A 20443-nucleotide genomic window follows, 5' to 3' on the forward strand; every position below is an offset into this window, starting at 1 on the left:
TTTTTTTTTTTTTTTGGGCCTTTTGGGGGTGGCCGGACCACCCCTTTGGCCATGAGGTGATTCGACCACCCCCAGACCCACCCCCTTAGCCAAAAATATGGTGATTTTTTTTTAATTATTTTTAATATTTTGCTTTTTCTTTTCTTTTATATATAATTTTAATGCTCAAAACAATGTCGTTTTAGGCTGGGTGGGTGTTGTAGTTTTGAGGCCCAAAACGGTGTAATTTTAACGTGAGGGTATAATGGGTATAAAAAGTTAAACCATTTAATCTAACGTTGAAAACTAACAGAGGGTTCCTAAGTGAGAGCAAATAGAAGTTTGGGGTCCAAAATGAGAGATTTGAAAGTTCAAAGAGTTTATAAAATCGGATAGAAGTTCAGGGAACCAAAGTGAAGTTTTCCCCTTACATAATTCATTAATTTTTTAAGAATAGTGGACCCAATCTCTTCGATTTCCTAGTAAAGGGCGAGACTTGAGAGATACTTGCATGCATGTGCCTTTAAATGGGAGTTACGAAAGATGTGGACACACCATCCATTGCTTTATGATGTTAGTCCTGATCATTAGCTGTTCAAGCAGATTTTCCCATGGTCAGATTCATTGCACATCACTTGCAAAAAAGAGAGGTTATCAAAAAGCAGTCGGTAGTCAGTTTCAGAGAACCAAGGACATTTCGACTTTTATCTAATTCATTATCGATCTTCCATTAATTGGTTTTTGGGCTCATAATAGACTGGTGTCACGTAATATTCTTTTATTTTTTTTAAAAGTTGAAATGACTTTTGAAATTATCATTGAATTTGAGATGAATCACTATTAAATTTTAATTCAACGATAATTTTAAAAGGCACATCAACTTTAAAATGATAAGAGAATGATATAACATTTTACTCTTCGCAATAAAATGATAAATTCACGACTAATGCATCATTTTAAGCACAATCATTAATCAAGAGGCATTCAATGTTCTGTTACAATCCTTTGATGAATAGGACTAGAAAGTATCCGGAAGATTACATTACAAACTTGATATTTAGGTTCTTAATATGTTCTTGTCCTAATTGTATGATCATTTTTTTTTTTAATTGGAATTTTTAATCTGAAAATTTTGTAGTACTATGAGGTTTGATGGGTGTACATAATAATGTTGACAGCATAGCATAATAATTTAATAAACCTTTCACAAAAAGCTTTTTACTAGCATGATTATTCTTTGATTTCCATCCTCCCAAGCTAAACTTCATCAATATGTGTGCTTCTAGTGTGTGTCGATTTTGCCTTGTTATCCTAGCTCCTTTGTGTTGTTTTAAATGTGCAGTAAAAGTTGCTTTAAATGTCTAATAAAAGCTATTACAGATTCATTACGTGGGAGTTTCTTCACCTTGTATTTAATTATTAGAATAAAAGGTTACACCCAAGTAAGAATTATAATTTATTCATCTTCACCATAACTTGGTAATTTACTATGAAATGAGAATCTTTGTCAGGCTTAACAATATTGATAATAATTTCCTACAATTTATATATATATATATATATATATATATATATATATTGTAGATTTTAAAGCTGTGTGAATTCAGGCTATTCTTTATCTCTAACTATGTGAATTTAAGCTATAATTCTATCTTTTCATTTTTGCAGTTGTTACTCAGAAATTTGATTTCACTGATGTTTTATAAAGTGAAGCTCATACAGCCCTTTTGGTAGTTCGTTTGGCTGCTTCTATGGGTATTTCGGTTGAAGGGGATGCTCTCCTTATTATTTTATCTATTAATAGCCCTACTCTTTTTTCTTCTTGGTCTTTTGCAAACTGTATTTCTGATATTAATTTAACTATTTCTTCCCTTTGTGCCGGACGCTTCATAGCCTGCTCGATTGCCATACTTTACAGACATGCTTGAATTTCAACGACTACTTCCAATTGCTTTAAACCTCCCATGAATTCATGATTCTCTTAACATTCAGACTAGAAATGGAAAAGGTCTCTTTCAGCCGTAACCTTCTTCTTTCAATTAAAAAAAAAAAAATGTCTCTGGGTGGGGAGTCTCTGGATTTTATCTTAGAAATAGCTTATAAAATGTTACTTATTAAAAATGAGGCATGTTACTAATAAAAATTGAGTATATTTCACCATGTTCTTACACTTTATGTTGTAAAAACTTTTGAGCCAATTAAAAACTGTCTTTTGGTTTTCTAAACAATAACCGTCTCTTCAAATGATCAAAAGTGAAGAAAAAAGTTTTTTTTGAGAAAAATTCTTTTTGACTGTATTTTCTAAATCATTCACATAATTTAAAAATCTACAAGTTCTTTAAAATTGTAAGAGATCCACATACCTCATGTCATTGCTGATTAGTCTTTGAGATTACCAATTTTTTTCTCTGCTTTGAGCATAAATCTTTGTTACCCAAAAAATTATATATATATATATATATATATATATATATATATATATATTCTCTGTCCACATGGCACGCATAGTGCAAAATTTTTGTAAAGCAACCATAATGTATAATGTATAGAGAAATGATTGGTATTAATATTTTACTTATATTTCTTCATATCATTTCTCAAAATTTCTCTTTATTTTCTCTCTCCTATTAAAAGCTTATAAAAATAAGTTAACTTTAAGATTTAATTTTGACCGTTGATTAAACTACAGCATGTAAGTCGGATCCTCATCTTACAAATTAATCATGAGATTTATAAATTTATGCAGATTCAACACAAGTTAATAATCGACTTCACAAATCTAAAAATTGATCTATTAAATTTGTTAAAAAAATATTAATAAATTATTGCCACCAATCATTTATTAAATCTAAATATGTAACAGGTGTAACACAAAGAGATGTCCCACCACTGCATTTACATAGATTAAAAAAAGGGATAGAAAGGCGTCTCTGTGCAGGCAATTAAACAAAGCGGGACCAAGAAAATTTTTTAAGCAAAGTGGGGGAAGGAAAATTGAAGCTTTTTCTGTGGCTCTATATATGGACCACATCGTACGTGTCGAGTCAAGACAAAAAGTCGTTGTTTATGCGTACAACTACGTTAATGCTCTTTAGCGTACACGTGAGCGTGCTCCATATAGTTATGGGGTATTCAATCCTCTTCTTTCAAAGCCTTTTATTTATTTGGCTCTTTTAACACTTTTCTTTAATCAACATAGTAAATATTATTTTATATATATATATATGCCCACTGACCGAGGTCGCATTTTATATTCGCATGTTGTCAGGTATGTATATTGTGTCAAAAAATTGTCAGTTTTTATGTTATGCGTAGAAATATGATTATAAGACTTGAATTTTCTTAAAATTTGAGGGGATTAGGATCCATATATTTGTTAATCATAATCTGACCTATTTAATTAAAGATTTTAAACCTATTTATTGATAAAAAGATGCATATTTAACTCAAATTAAAGATAAATTGTAGAGTTAAAGTTCAAACTCATTATCTATATATAGTTATAATACTATAATGTTAAATCACGTGAAATATTTAATTGAAATAAAAATAATGAACAAACCTACAAATTTATTACAAAATTTATTGATAGTGTAAAAAATTGTCTGTCTTAATTACAAAAAGAAAAAAAAAAAATTGTGAAAGAAGTGGTTTAATGGGCGCGTCTGTAGCAGGGAGGTATTTGCATCATGGAACTACGTGGATATTTCCCGGCAAAGAAAGCTGGGGGCCGAAAACTACTTTAGACTAAAATTATAGGAGAAAAAACCCTAGCAGAGCTTAAGGAAGTGCCGCACAGCTGAAGGGGAGGGGTTTGTCTCCCCTCTCCCCCCCTCCTCTCTTTCCTTGATCTGTTCCCCCCTCCCTTCCCCATTTTCCTTCCCCCCCTCTCTTCCCCGATATATGTTTCTTTTCTTTTTTGTGTTTGTTTTTGGATTTCGCTTTCTTTTTCCTATTGTTGTTCTTTGTTTGCTTGTTTATTTTTTCTTACTAGGTGTTTGTTTGGGCACACTTTGTGGGTGCCGCTCATGGGGTATTCACTCAAACTTCCCCCCAATTTCTTTGAGTGTACCGCCGATCTCCTCCGCGCCAGCTTTGCCGTTTACTGTCTTCTGCTGGGTCTTTTCACGTGTCCCACCGCGATGTGCTTCCACCGCCATCTACGCATCGGTTTCCGGCAAGCACGCGATCGGCTTTTCTTCCGGCTGCTGTCATTCGCCTTGTGTGCTCCTATTTTTTAAATTTTTAGTTGTATTGCTTTGATTTTCCCTGTATTTTTCTTGTTTTTCTTGCTGCTTGTAATAAGGTCATGTCCTCTTTCTTGATCTCCTCGCTTGTTATTCTGGTCTAGACCCCTGGGGTTGTGGATGTGAACGATATCCTGGCTTTCGAGTTCAGGAGGATGTGTGTCGGCATGGGGTCCTTTTTATTCTAGGGTCGAGGAATAAGAGCTACCTATGCATTAGTTTGTGTCTGCCTAGCGCAGATCTGTTATTCAAACTGAAGATTAGTTATAGGTTAGCGGATGTGTGGCGTCTTTGATGTATAATATTTTAGTTACGACTTTGATCTTTTAGCTTCGGCTATGATCTTTCAGAACGTTATGTTCTGTGATTGTAAGAGTTTTAATGCTCTTGATTCCTCTATTAATGAGATAAGAATGATTATCCTTCAAAAAAATAAAAAAATAAAAAGCTGGGGGCCACGTTTTGAAAGCAAATATGTGGGCCCAGAAAAATTGGCAGATTTATGGTCTATTTGAGATAACAATTTTAATAAATGCGATTTTAAAATTACGGTTTTTTTTTTTTGTTTTTTTAATTCACTTCTTCATTAATCAAAATCAAGCTGAAGTAATTTGCTTTGCTTGAACAATATCATAGATACAATCGGGTATCTCATCCCTCCAAATTTGATCTATGACACTTCTAGTAGCTAACCTTGCTAATAAATGGGCTACAACATTTATATTCCGGCTTACATGGTTAGATTTTTAATTGGATAGAGAGTTCAAAATCAATTTTGCATCGTCGATTAGTTGACCATACCTATTCTCATTCTGCTCCTTATTTTGTAGCGCCATGATGATTGTCTGTGCGTCGCCTTCTAGAATTACACTGTTCACTCCCATTTCTTTGCATACTTAGCATGGACCATAACTATTGCCTCATTAGTGGTCGGATTTAAACATCCCCTACACATGCTGCAACAACTTTTCCTTCATCATCTCTGAGAATTTAAGCCCCCCCCCTCCCCCCTATCATATTGTTTTTGGCATCAATGACTGCATCACAATTGATTTTATACCACCCATGTGGAGGTCTCGTCCACTTCGGCGTCGTATTTCAAAATTATGTTTTTCAAATATTAATATTTGTTATGATAAATTGTAATTTTGGTTTAAATTTACGTTTTTTTTAAATAAGCACTTACTAGCCTACTTATAAAAATCACTTTTCTACTTTAAATTAACTTTTTAAATCGCAATGTTTTACAATATTTTTTAAAAAACGTAAATTATTATTAGGAAATTGAAATTTCAAATATACCTGCATAGAATGATGACAAAATGGTCAGTGAGAACACGTGTGTGTCGTCATTTAGTTCCACGTCTTTGGGAACTTGTAGACCCACTCACTATTCAGCCTTATCATGACGTCATCCTTGTGTTTAGGAAACACATGCAGACATAAATACAGGCTCCACATTTAGCATCGGACTTGGTAAAGAAAAGAACTGTATTTGTCATTTTTCGGTCCTTTTATCCCATTTAATTTTTTAAAAAAATCAATGTGATATTTACAAATTTAATAATTAATTTTTTAATAAAAAATAAATAAATAAAATTTACTGTATTTTTTTAGTGCAATTTTATGTGAGACTTTGCTTTATAAATAATTTGACAAAAGAAATTTAGATTGATTAATTAGTTAATTTAAAATGGTAGAAAACAAATATGAGTTGTGTTCGTTTTCAATAAGACAACCGGTAAGATGTATCAATATTGGAGTACTCATTGAGTTTGTTTTACGGGAGTAAATTATTATGGTTGTAAGTCTATTTAAAGATTATTGAGAAAAATTACATACCTTTTTTTAAACTATAACCTAATTGATAATGTTTTTCTCATTCAAACTTTCAATTGAAACAAATTTCTTCCCCAAATGACAAAAATATCCTTAATAAAATAAAATAATTCAAAAAAAAAAAAAAACACTCGATTTAAAGATGTTCCCAGATGGAAATTACTTGCCCCATATTGGGTATTGCTTTCAATGCATTTATCCCCAGAAACATATAATTAGATGGAAAATTCAAACTTTCATTATCACATTAAGAAGTTGATATATATTTAAGCGAAAAAGCAAAGTGAGTAAACCAACCAAAAACATATTTTCCAACCACAATGCATGTGCAGGATTTGTGGTGTCTAGCACCTTGCTTTTTGTCATATTCGTTGTTTTCCTTTTAATAATCTGTCACCTTCCCTTGCAAATCTTAAATACAAAACCAATTAAACCAACGGAATAGTTGAAGGCTCTTAATTGCCCATTTAATGAATTAAAACGACGTCTACAATTGGGATCAGCACAGCTTAAGCTGGACCTCTCTTATTGATCCTCTACGTACGTCACCTCTTAATTAAGTAATACAATACAGTACTCCTTGGACCATTACTTAAACTAAAAATGGTTTGTTTTTTTGTTGGACCAATGGCCTCCAACAAAAAAATGGTTGTATTCGTGTGTTGAGTTTAAATTATGCTAAAGTATAAGTATAAGATTTTATAGATAAGTCATAACTTAACATAAAGAGACGATAAGATTAGCATTCTTTTCTCCTGACTATGACAGTGGTCATACCAAAGTCAACTTCGCCCTACCTCTTGCTATCATTTCAATTTTTCAGTCACTTCTAGCATCGGCTAACAAAAAACAAAAAAAACAAAAATGATGTATTTATTATGTGTTGAGTTCAAATCGTATTGAAATATGAATATAAGATTATCTAGTTAGATCAGCCCTAACATAACAAAGAGAGGACAAACATTATTTTCTCATGACTATGTTAGTGGCCATATTATATTCAACTTCACCCTTAGCCACATCTCGCTATCATTTCAATTTTCGGTCACCTCTGACCCCTTGCCAACAAAAACCAAAAAAAAAAAAATAATAATGAATTTACATGTTGGGTTCAAATCGTGTTGAAAAGTGAATATAATATTATATAAATCAACTTTAACTCAACACATCTAATCTAATAGATCAGACCCTTCAACTCTATCCCATTAATTTCAAATAAAAAATTGGAACCCTAAATATTAATATGTCGGATTAGGGTTTAAGCCTCTTAACCCCTACCAGCTAATTACTTATATGCAAGTCGTTTTCGTTCACGACTCAAAACGTGCAGGTCAAGCACACCATTTATTGGTGGGAATCTCTCTCTCTCTCTCTCTCTCTCTCTCTATATATATATATATATATATATATATATATATATATATATATATATCGAGGAGATCTGTAGCTATATAATGGAAGGGTTTAGGTAGCAATGTTTATTACAAGCAATACGGTTCGCCGACACTGTACGTACACCTTCACTCCACACTTCTATATCTTCCTTCTCTGTTCCCTCTGTACTTCACTCTCTCTCTCTCTCTCTCTCTCTCTCTCTCTCTCCCAACAACATGGTGCGTTCAAAGAAGTTCAGAGGCGTTAGGCAGCGTCATTGGGGCTCCTGGGTCTCCGAAATACGCCACCCTTTGCTGTAATCTTGCCCTCACCAACTTCTCCTTCCTTTTTTCCATCGACGAAGCAATTTTATTTTATTTTTTGACTTTTTTTTCGACACAGGAAGAGAAGGATATGGCTAGGCACATTTGAGACAGCCGAAGAGGCAGCTCGAGCGTACGACCAAGCCGCCATTTTGATGAGCGGCCGCAACGCCAAAACCAACTTCCCGATAACTCAAATATCGGCTGGGGAGCCGATGAGGAGCGAGGATCCGCCGCCGTCGCCGCCAAAGGATTTGTCAGAAATCCTGCATGCAAAGCTTCGGAAATGTAGCAAGGCCACATCGCCGTCCATGACTTGTCTTAGGCTCGACACCGAGAGCTCTCATATCGGCGTGTGGCAGAAACGTGCCGGTCAACGCTCTGACTCGAATTGGATCATGACCATTCAGCTGGGGAATAAGAATGCCGCCGTGGACGGTGCTGATCAAAACAGTTCGTTGCCTTTGTCTTCCGACTCCCGGCCCGCGTTTACCGGGCTGGAACTCCGAGCAGAGATGGATGAAGAGGAGAGAATCGCCCTGCAAATGATAGAAGAGCTTCTCAACGGGAATTGTCCTAGCCCTTCAGGAGAGGAAAACTTTTACCTCTAACCTCATTATCTCATGCTATATTTATTCATATAATTAAAGTTGTATGCGTATAGAAAAGTATGTAAGAAATTTCATTTAAAGTATGTCTCTTATGTCACATATATTATTGTAATTATAAAATATATATAATTACTGTGTTCAGTAATTTATTCCAATTAAAGCTTATTGTGTGAAATCAAATATTCTAAATTAAATTGTTGATTTAATTCTTGTGGAACAAGTATTTGATTTCATTACTGATTTTATTTTGTGGAATCAATTTGCTGTATTGATTATTTATTTGATTTTTTATTCCTTGATGGGAGGAATAATTAAGGTAACAGCTCTAATTGAGGGTCCCTGACCTACCTATAAATAAGACATGTGTATTCCATCAATTGACACTCACTGGTAGGCATAGGTCAGAAGAACCTCTCAATATTTTAGTTTTTCCAGATTTTGTTTTTATGAAATTATTATTTAATTGACTTGAGCAAAGCATGATTAAAGGTATTTATATAATTATTCATTATGCTATATGTGCACAGAGAGAAAGAGATGATGATAAGTAATTGGGTTTTGTACGTAGCAAAACCAATATGATACCAAAACCAAACCAATGTACGAGGTTTGAGCAAATATAGTATGTGTGACCATAATTATAATACAATTGCGTTTGTTTAGTACCAATATCCTTTTTGTGGATTAAGCTTCATATTGTTCTGACCAATGTATTAATTTTTTTTTCACCCATATATATATATATATATATATTCTCTTTCATGTGCATTTGGCATTCTTGATATATGTAATATGTAATATGGATTTTAACGAAGTATATTTGACGAGTAATGTTAAAAGTCTTTATTGAATTATTATTGATTTCAATAATAAAAGTGATTGATTGTTATTGAATTTTGATTAAGTGGTGATTTTAAAAGTCATCTTATTTTCAGAGAGATATAAAAGTGACACAGCAATAACTTCTAAAATTACTCGTATTTTGCATACGAGACGGTCACGAAAGCATATATATATATAAGCGTGACCTATGAATATGGTCAAAACTTAAGTACACAACAATAATTGATTTACAACATATATTTGTTTTTGGTTATGCCAGAATAAATTTCACAAATAAAAGTATTTTGCGGGTTACTAAAGGAAAATGCTTGGAATAGTACTACATTTTTTTTTGGGGAGTGTACAAAGGTTTTTTGAGTACTTAATTAAACAAATTGTAAAACTTTTCTTCTATAATGGAATTTCCCGGGGCTCAATGCCCCTCTGAGTGATTTTTCTTTTAAAGAATTCTTCAAAAATTTTACACTTCGTTAACAAAAATTCAAGGGCATTATTAATTTAATGCACTTATATTTTGGGTTTTTGTTCATTGATCATTATGTGTGTAATGTGCCTTTCTTATTTTTAATTGGTAAAGTTTGTCATTGAACACCTATTCACCCCCAAAAGATGAATAGTGATGTTTCATAAATGAAGGACCAATTTAACATATATTTAAAAACAAACGATGAAAAAGAAAAAAAAAAATTGGAGAGTAGATCTCACGTGCAATCCTTTATTTTCATTTTTTTTTCTTTTTTAAATTTTGAAGAAGATGCCTCCTTAAATCATTCGGTGTGAATGCATGCAAACCAGAATGCGTTAGCTAGCTTTTAGGTAGTCAACTGTTTTTCCTTTGAAAATATTTGCTAGCTTATTTTAACATTTGTGTAATAACCCAACTTAGGTCCAATCTTTGAATCAATTTGGCCCCATCCTAGCTACCTTGAAAATGCTGGTGAGGGCTATTCATTTTTTTTTCCTAGCCTTAGCTACTTAAGGGTAAGTTTGGATTTCATAGAAGCCGGTGATAATGATTAGGTAGAAATTGATGTGGAGAGGTGTGAGGATGAAAGTGATGGATGTCATGAGGTAGAAGTTGATACAGTGGGGATGATAGAAGCAATGTGGGTGATGGGTTACAAATGGTTGTGTACAACAACTCAAACGTTGATGACACCTCAAATGCGAGCACATCTAGGGGTATGGAGGTTCACTCATTCTCATCATCATCATCAGACTAGCCATCCTAGCTACCTTGAAAATGCTGGTGAGGGCTATTTATTTTTTTTTTCCTAGCCTTAGCTACTTAAGGGTAAGTTTGGATTTCATAGAAGCCGATGATAATGATTAGGTAGAAATTGATGCGGAGAGGTGCGAGGATGAAAGTGATGGATGTCATGAGGTAGAAGTTGATACAGTGGGGATGATAGAAGCAATGTGGGTGATGGGTCACAAATGGTTGTGTACAACAACTCAAACGTTGATGACACCTCAAATGCGAGCACATCTAGGGGTAAGGAGGTTCACTCATTCTCATCATCATCATCAGACTAGCCTTAGCTACTTAAGGGTAAGTTTGGAAGGGTAAGTTTGGATTTCATAGAAGCCGATGATAATGATTAGGTAGAAATTGATGCGGAGAGGTGTGAGGATGAAAGTGATGGATGTCATGAGGTAGAAATTGATACAGTGGGGATGATAGAGGCAATGTGGGTGATGGGTCACAAATGGTTGTGTACAACAACTCAAACGTTGATGACACCTCAAATGCGAGCACATCTAGGGGTAAGGAGGTTCACTCATTCTCATCATCATCATCATCTGATGATGATGATGATAAGCCATATAATTATCCGAGTGATATATTCGAGTCCCCATGTGGTAGTGATGAAGATGTGTCATCCCTACCTAAATGTGTGACTAGGTATTGCACATTCCAAACAATTGACTTCATTAATCCAAAAGTGGAGAATAGACAAGGATTTCCAGATGTATATACGTTCAGAGAAGTTATCAGACAATATAATGTATCAAGGGGGAAGTATATAGTTTTCAAGAAAAATCATAAGGATAAGGTGTGTATAGTGTGCAAAGATAGTCGTTGTGAGTATAGAGTATATGGGCGTCAAGTGAAGGGCGAAGAGACATTCCAAGTAAGGTCTTTAAAGCCGAAGCATTCATGCTCGAGGTAGTACAAGAATAATATCATAAGTTCTACTTGGATAACTGATAAATTAATGGGTGAGTTTAAAACCCAACCCGGTTTGTCAATAAAAGTCCTCCAAGAAAAGGTGAAAGATAAGTGGAATGTTAATGTAAATGATAGAAAACTTTTTAAGGCTAGAAGAAACACTACAAAAAACCTTCTGATTAATAACAACACATTTTTAACATGTCAATAGGCTTAACACGTTACTAAATGTTAGTAATGTGTGGTTAGTAACGTGTGCGGTGTGTTACTAAATTCCTATTAGTAACATGTTAGCTTCTGAAACGTTACTAAAGTTTAAAAAATTAGTAAAAAAATATATATTTTTTTTCAAATTTATTTCCGGAATTTGGACGAGTAGTGCTCTTAGGCCTGCAAGTTTTGTGTTTTTTCATTAAAAAGAATTTCAAAGCCTTTACTATGATTCCAAGTCAAACTCTTGCTACTTTCTGTGTGTCTCGAATCGCGGCTGTCCATTTCCTCCATGGTCTCTGCCTTACTCCTCTATAGTGTCTTGGGTCAACAATACTCATGTAATTAAGAAAATAAACTAAACAAGTTGCAAATAATTAATTAATTTGAAAGAGATAAAAAGACCAGAAAAATCAACCATAAAAATCAGAAAAATTACCCATTAGAGTATACGATGTCCGTTCCCCAAGTGGATTCAACTTGAAAAATCAAACCAAACCAACCAGAAAATCAAACCCAGAAAAATTTCAAACACCCAAACCCAAACCCAGCAGAAAAACTTTTCTTCTCTTTTTCATTTTCTTCTTATCTTATCTTCTTTTTCTCTTCTCCTTTTCTTTTTCTGCTTCCCATTTAAGAGAAGAGGGAGATGCCATGGGGGTATACTGGGCGTGAGAGCAAAAGAGAGAAAAAGAGAAGAAGAAAGAAGAAAGAAGAAAGAAAAAGTGCGACAGGGAGGAAGAAAAAAGAGGGAAGAAGAAAGAAAAAAAAAAGAAAAAAGAGGGAAGTAGCTAGCGTGTGTTTCCAATGCCCGTTGGTAACGTGTCAAATTTGACATGTCACCATTTTGTAATGTGTCAAATTTGACACATTACCATTTAGTAATGTGTCAACTTTGACACGTTACTAAAGTTTTTGATTTTTTTTTTTTTTTTTTTAGTTTTTCAATTAGAATTTGACACGTTACTAAACTTTTTGAATTTTTGTTTTTATGTTTTTATTTTTTTAATTTTTTTTTAGTTTTCGATTTAGTAACGTGTCAAATTTGACATCATACCATTTAGTAATGTGTCAAATTTGACACGTTACTAAAGTTTTCGAATTTTTTGTTTATTTTTTATTTTATTTCAGTTTTCAAATTAGTAACGTGTCAAATTTGACACATTATCATTTAGTAACGTGTCAAATTTGACATGTTACTAAAGTTTTCAAATTTTTATTTTTTAATTTTATTTTTTTTCCAGTTTACGAGTTAATAATGTGTCAAATTACACGTTACCATTTAGTAACGTGGGTAAAGTGACACGTTACTAAAAACTTTAGTAACGTGTCACAAACTGACATGTTACTAAATGGTAACATGGCGAAAAATAATGAATAGTACACACGTTACTAATACTACATTTTTTTGCCTTTAAAGGCAGAATCAAAAATATTTGGGAAGTTAGATGAACAATCCTAACGATTGTGGGACTATGCTGCAACTATTAGGAAAACAAATGTTGGTAGTTGTGTACTGTTGAGGGTTGAAAGACCAATCTCCTTAGCAACCATGAAAGAAGCGTTCAAAGCAGGTTGTAGGCATGGAATTGGGGTGGATGCTTGTTTCCTCAAGGGCCCTCATAAGGGACAACTCATGAGCGCAGATAGCAAGGATGCCAATAACAACGAGCTAGGATAACAAAGTTTCATCACTTTCATAATAGAGTGATGCTACATACCATTTTTTAATTCCTTTAAAGTTGATGTGGCTTTTGAAATTATCATTAGATTTGAGATAAACCACTATTGAATTTTGATCCAACGATGGCTTTAAAAGCCACATCAACTTTAAAATGATAAGAAAATGATATAGCATTTTACTCCTCGCAATAAAATGAAAAATTCACGGCTAATGCATCATTTTAAGCGCAATCATTAATCAAGCAGCTTTCAGTGTTCTGTTACAAGCCTCTGATGAATAGGACTAGAATGTTTCCGGTAGGGGTGTTAAGGCGGTTAGTAAATTTCACTAACCGTAACCGCTAACCGCCGGTTAGCGGTTGGTGAAATAGATAACCGCCTGCTAACCGCTTTTCAAAATTGGGCTTTTTTGGGGCCCTTTTGGGCTTCTTTTTTGGGCTTTTTGGGCCTTTTTTTACCCTCATTTTTTTATTTTTTATTTTTGTATTTTTAGTGTCTTCTTGGGCTCAATTGCTATAAAAAAAAGCCCAAATTGAAAAATAAAAAATATTTGACCCAAAATTTACATTTACTTGTAATTTAAAAAAATTTCCTTAAATATTAAATCAAAAATATTTGACCCAAAATTTACATTTAATTGAGGTGATTTTCGTGAGATTTAGGGTTTGGAAGAAAGAGATGAATATATAGAAGTGCAAAACGACGTAGTTTTGCCTTCTATATAATTTTTTTTTTTTTTTTAAAAAAAAAGGTTCAAGGGTAAAACTATTAACTATCAATGATTCAATTTTAAAAAAAAATTTTACAAATGGTTCAAAAAATTCAAAATTGTTCAAAAAATGGTTTTTTTTTTTTTTTTTTTTTTTTCAAAAAATGGTTAAATTTTTTTTTCTAAAAAATGTTCGAAAAATACATTAATACTTCAATTGTGATTATAAGTAACACATTGTTAAATCTAATGTCAATTACTTAATTTGATATTATATAATCATATAGACTCATTAAATTATATGATATGATTCATATGATTAATTATTTAAATTCTTATCATATTTACTTATAATCTTTTTTCTTTGAATTGAACTTAATATCTAATGGTAAATGGTAATGTTCAAACTCCTAAATCCTAAATTCCTAAAGTATCTAATAATGCTTTCATTAAATTGTAGTTATAAGTAATATATTGTTTAATTCAATTGAATCAATTGTGATTATCATTGTACATGAATCATATGATTAACTTGTAGACTTATGACTTATGGGTTATGTCATATTATATATGTATTATTTATTATTATATAATCATATGATTTAATGATCAAGTCATCATGTGATATAATCATATCAATTATAGTGATAATATATAGATTACTAAAATTATAATGATAATACATTAATACTTAAATTGTGTTTATAAGTAACACATTGGTCATTGTTTAATCCAATGTCAATTACTTAATTTGATATTATACGAATCATATCATCATTGTACATTAATAATATGATTCACTTGAACTCTTGAATAAAGTATATGAATTGTCATTAAATCATATGATTAAGTATTGATATTATACATTTATATTATTCATATGCATATGTAGACTTATATAGACTTATAACATATATAGACTTATAAGTTTATAACATATATTGGAAATAAGTCTCTAGATATTTAATTGTTGTATTAGTATGAATTGATATACTTATGAGTTATGTCATATTATATATGTATAATTTGTTATTATATAATCAAATGATTTAATGATCAATTGATCATGTGATATAATCATATAAATTATAGTGATAATATATTAAAACTCAAATTGTGATTTAATTATTTTTTAAAAAAAATTGTGATTTAATGATCAAGTGATTATATGATATAATCATATAAATCATAGTGATAATATATTAATACTCAAATTGTGATTTAATTATTTTTTTTAAAAAATTGTGATTTAATGATCAAGTGATTATGTTATATGTATACATATTTTTATAATTATAATTATAAAAATATATTATATAAAAAGGCGGTTAGCGGTTAATATGGTTAAGCGGTTAATAGTTAGTGGTTAGAGGTTAGCGGGCGGTTTTTAACCGCCCGCATTGACACCCCTAGTTCCCGGAAGATTACATTACAAACATGATATTTAGGCTCCTAATATGCTGTCCTAATTGTATGATCATTTTTTTTAATGGAATTTTTAATCTGAAAATTTTGTAGTACTATGAGGTTTGATGGGTCTAGATAATAATGTTGACAGCATAGCATAATAACTTTAATAAACCATTCACAAAAAGCTTTTTACTGGCATGATTATTCTTTGATTTCCATCCTCCCAAGCCACACTTCATCAATATGTGTGTTTCTACTGTGTGTCGATTTTGCCTTGTTATCCTAGCTCCTTTGTGTTGTTTTAAATGTGCAGTAAAGGTTGCTTTAAATGTGTAATAAAAGCTATTACAGATTCATTACGTGGGAATTTCTTCACCTTGTATTTAATTATTAGAATAAAAGCTACACCCAAGTAAGAATTATAATTTATTCATCTTCACCATAACTTGGTAATTTACTATGAAATGAAAATCTTTGTCAGGCTTAACAATATTGAAAATAATTTCCTACAATTTCAAAAAAAAAAAAAAAATTGTAGATTTTAAAGCTGTGTGAATTCAGGCTATTCCTTATCTCAAACTATGTGAATTCAGGCTATAATTCTATCTTTCTATTTTTGTAGCTGCTACTTAGAAACTTGTTTTCACTGATGTTTTGCAAGGTAAAGCTCATGCAACCCTTTTGGTGATTCGTTTGGCTGTTTCTATGGGTTTGGGTCGTATCTCGGTTGAAGGGGATGTTCTCCTTGTTATTTTAGCTATTAATAGCCCTACTTTTTTTTTTTTCTTGGTCTTTTGCAAACTGTATTTATGATATTAGTTTAACTTTTTCTTTCTTTTAAAGTTTGAACACTTTAAAAGTGTCTCGATGTACCAATTTTAGGGCACATGCTTTAGCTCAATAGGCCGCTTCCAATCGTGTTTTTGGAAGTATTCCCACAGGATCCCCCATTTTCTCTTTCATTCGAATCAGAAATGGGAAAGAGCCTCCCCTGTAATCTTTTTCTTTATTCAATTAAAAAAAAAAAAAAATAGGGGCTATAATTCTATCTCAAACAGCTTACCTATTAAAAATGAGGCATGTTGCCAATAAAAATTGAGTATATTTCATCATGTTCTTACGTTTTATGTTGTAAAAACTTTTGAGCCAAAAACTGTATTTTGGTTTTCTGAAGAATAAACATCTCTTCAAATGATCAAAAAATGAAGAAAAAACCTTTTGAGAGAAAAATTCTTTTTGTCTGCATTTTCTAAATCATTCACATAATTTAAAAGTCTACAATTTCTTTAAAATTGTAAAAGATCCACATATCTCATGTTATTGCTGATTAGTCTTTGAGATTACCAGATTTTTTCTCTGCTTTGTGCATAAATCTTTGTTACCCAAAAAAAATTTTTTTTTAAAAAAAAACAAAAAAATTATTCTCTGTCCACATGGCATGCATAGTGCAAAATTTTTGTAAAGCAACCATAATGTATAATGTAAAGAGAAATGATTGGTATTAATATTTTACTTATATTTCTTCATATCATTTTTACATGCTGTTATTAATAACAGTATGTATATTGTAGTTTAATCAACAGTCGAGATTGAATTTCTCAAAATCTCACTTTATTTTCTATCTCCTATTAAAAACTTTTAAAAGTAAGTCAATTTTAAGATTCAATTTTGACCGTTAATTAAACTACAACATACATGTTGTTATTAAAATAACAACATGTAAGCCGGATTCATAATTAATTTATTAAATTTATAAAAAAATATTAATAAATTATTGACACCAATCAATAATCATTTATGTAATCTAAATATGTAAAAGGTGTAACACAAAGAGATGTCAACTGCATTTACATTGATAAAAAATAAAAATAAAATAAAAATAAATAATAATAATAATAATAATAAAATAAAAATAAAAATAAAAAACTAGAAAAGCGTCCAAATTCTCTGTGCAGGCAATTAAACAAAGCGAGACGAGCAAAGTGTGGGAAGGAAAATTGAAGGTTTTTCTGTGGCTCTATATATGGCCACATCGTACGCGTCGAGTCAGGACAAAAAGTCGTTGTTTATGCGTACAACTACGTTAATGCTCTTTAGCGTACACGTGAGCGTGCTCCATATGGTTATGTGGTATTCAATCCTCCTCTTTCAAAGCTTTTTATTTATTTGGCTTTTTAACACTTTCTTTACATCAATATAATAAATATTGTTTTATATATATATATATATACCCACTGACCGGGGTCACATTTTATATTCGCATGTTGCCTTGCGTCAACAAATTGTTACTTCTTATGTCATGTGTAGAAATATAATTATAAGATTTGAATTTTTTAAGAATTTGAGAGGATTCGAATCTATATATAGGTTAATCATAATTTGACCTATTTAATTAAATATGTCAAACCTATTTTTTTTGATAAAAAAATGCATATTTAACTCAAATTTAGGATAAATTGTAAAGTTAAAGTTATAATACTATAATGTTAAATCGTGTGAAATATTTAATTAAAATAAAAATAATGAACAAACCCGCAAATTTATTGATCGTGAAAAAAATTGCTCGTCTTAAATAAAAAAAAAAAAAAAAAAAAATAGTGAAAGAAGTGGTTTAATGGGCGCGTCTGTAGCAGGGAGGTATTTGCATCATGGAACTTGACTCTTTCGCCTGGAAACAGTTATGATACGTACGCTAATAATTATGAGATTCGACGTGGATATTTCCCGGCGAACAAAGCTGGGGGCCAGGTTCTGAAAGCAAATATGTGGGCCCAGAAAAAGTGACAGACGTATGGTGAATAATATAAATTGTATATTATTTATTTATTTTAAATTAACTTTTTAAATTGTAATGTTTTACAATATTTTTAAAAAATATAAATTATTATTACAAAATCGTAATTTCGAATACACCTGCGTAGAATGATGACAAAATGGTAAGTGAGAACACGTGTGTGTCGTCATTTAGTTCCACGTCTTTGGGAACTTGTAGACCCACTCACTATTCAGCCTTATCATGACGTCATCCTTGTGTTTAGGAAACACATGCAGACATAAATACAGGCTCCACATTTAGCGTCGGACTTCGTAAAGAAAAGAACTGGCATTTGTCATTTTTAGGTCCTTTTATCTCATTTAATTTTTTAAAAAAATTAATGTGAGATTTACAAATTTAATAATTAATTTTTTTAATAAAAAATTTGACTGTATTTTTTTTAGTACAATTTTATATGAGATTGTGCTTTATAAATAAATTGACAGAAGAAATTTAGATTGATTAATTAGTTATTTTAAAATGGTAGAAAACAAATATGAGTTGTGTCCGTTTTCAGTAAGACAACATGCATGGTAAGATGTTTCAATTTGGAGTACTCATTGTCATTGAGTTTGTTTTACGGGAGTAAATTATTATGGTTCTAAGTCTATTTAAAGATTATTGAGAAAAATTACATACCTTTTTTCAAATTATAACCCAATTAATAATGTTTTCCTCCTCCAAACTCTCAATTGAAACAAATGTCTCCCCCAAATGACAAAAATATCTTTAATAGAATAAAATAAATGTTTTTTTTTTAAAAAAAACACTCCATCTGAAGATGTTGCCAGATGGGAATTACTTCCCCCATATTGGGTATTGCTTTCAATGCATTTATCCCCAGAAACATATAATTAGATGGAAAACTCAAACTTTCATTACCACATTAAGAAGTTGATATATATTTAAGCGAAAAAGCGAAGTGAGTAAACCAACCAAAAACATATTTTCCAACCACAATGCATGTGCAGGATTTGTGGTGTCTAGCACCTTGCTTTTTGTCATATATATATATTTTGAGCAAATGGCATACGCCGTATATATTATTCTATTCGTTGTTTTCCTTTTAACAATCTGTCACCTTCCCTTGCAAATCTTAAATACAAAACCAATTAAACCAACGGAATAGTTGAAGGCTCTTAATTGCCCATTTAATGAATTAAAACGACGTCTACAATTGGGATCACCACAGCTTAAGCTGGACCTCTCTTATTGATCCTCTACGTACGTCACCTCTTAATTAAGTAATACAATACAGTACTCCTTCGACAATTACTTAAACTAAAAATGGTTTTTTTTTTTTTTTTTTTTTTTTGGACCAATGGCCGCCAACAAAAAAAAAAACAAAAAAAATGGTTGTATTTGTGTGTTGAGTTTAAATCATGTTGAAGTTTAAGTATAAGATTATATAGATAAGTTATAACTTAACATAAAGAGACGACAAGATTAACATTCTTTTCTCTTGACTATGATAGTGGTCATACCAGAGTCAACTTCGCCTTACATCTTGCTATCATTTCAATTTTTCAGTCACTTCTAGCCTCGGCTAACAAAAAAAAAAAATGATGTATTTATTATGTATTGCGTTTAAATTGGATTAAAATATGAATATAAGATTATCTAGCTAGATCAGCCCGAATATAACAAAGAGAGGACAAACATTATTTTCTCATGACTATGTTAGTGGCCATATTATATTCAACTTCACCCTTAGCCACATCTCGCTATCATTTCAATTTTCGGTCACCTCTGACCCCTTGCCAACAAAAACCAAAAAAAAAAAAATGTTGTATTTACATGTTGGGTTCAAATCGTGTTGAAAAGTGAATATAATATTATATAAATCAATTTTAACTCAACACGTCTAATCTAATAGGTCAGACCCTTCAACCCTATCCCATTAATTTCAAATAAAAAATTGTAACCCTAAATATTAATATGTCAGATTAGGGTTTAAGCCTCTTAACCCCTGCCACCTAATTACTTATATGCAAGTCGTTTTCGTTCACGACTCAAAACGTGCAGGTCAAGCACACCATTAATCGGGGAGGTCTGTAGCTATATAATAGAAGGGTTTAGGTAGCAATGTTTATTACAAGCAATACGGTTCGCCAACAGTACTGTACGTACACCTTCACTCCACACTTCTATTATTCTGTATCTTCCTTCTCTGTTCCCTCTGTACTTCACACTCTCTCTCTCTCTCTCTATCTCTCTCTCTCTCTCT

The 20443-nt window shown here is 31.7% G+C and overlaps 1 protein-coding gene across 1 annotated transcript; it reads left to right on the plus strand.

The window, feature by feature from the left end:
• Window positions 1-7569: 7569 nt before the first annotated feature.
• LOC132166565 (ethylene-responsive transcription factor WIN1-like) lies at window positions 7570-8448 on the plus strand. Its single transcript, XM_059577409.1, has 2 exons — window positions 7570-7755; window positions 7842-8448. Exons 1-2 carry the CDS (start codon window positions 7676-7678, stop codon window positions 8371-8373), a joined length of 612 nt encoding a protein of 203 aa, XP_059433392.1. The 5' UTR covers window positions 7570-7675; the 3' UTR covers window positions 8374-8448.
• Window positions 8449-20443: the final 11995 nt, after the last annotated feature.

This window comes from Corylus avellana, chromosome ca11, assembly GCF_901000735.1.
Source record: "Corylus avellana chromosome ca11, CavTom2PMs-1.0".
In the NCBI taxonomy this organism is placed as follows: Eukaryota; Viridiplantae; Streptophyta; class Magnoliopsida; order Fagales; family Betulaceae; genus Corylus; species Corylus avellana.

Bases quoted from the DNA above. Each gene is read 5' to 3' on its own strand.
- LOC132166565 (XM_059577409.1), top strand. From the start codon at position 7,676: ATGGTGCGTTCAAAGAAGTTCAGAGGCGTTAGGCAGCGTCATTGGGGC. The intron at 7,756-7,841 runs GTAATCTTGCCC...TTTTCGACACAG, and splicing joins GAAATACGCCACCCTTTGCT to GAAGAGAAGGATATGGCTAG.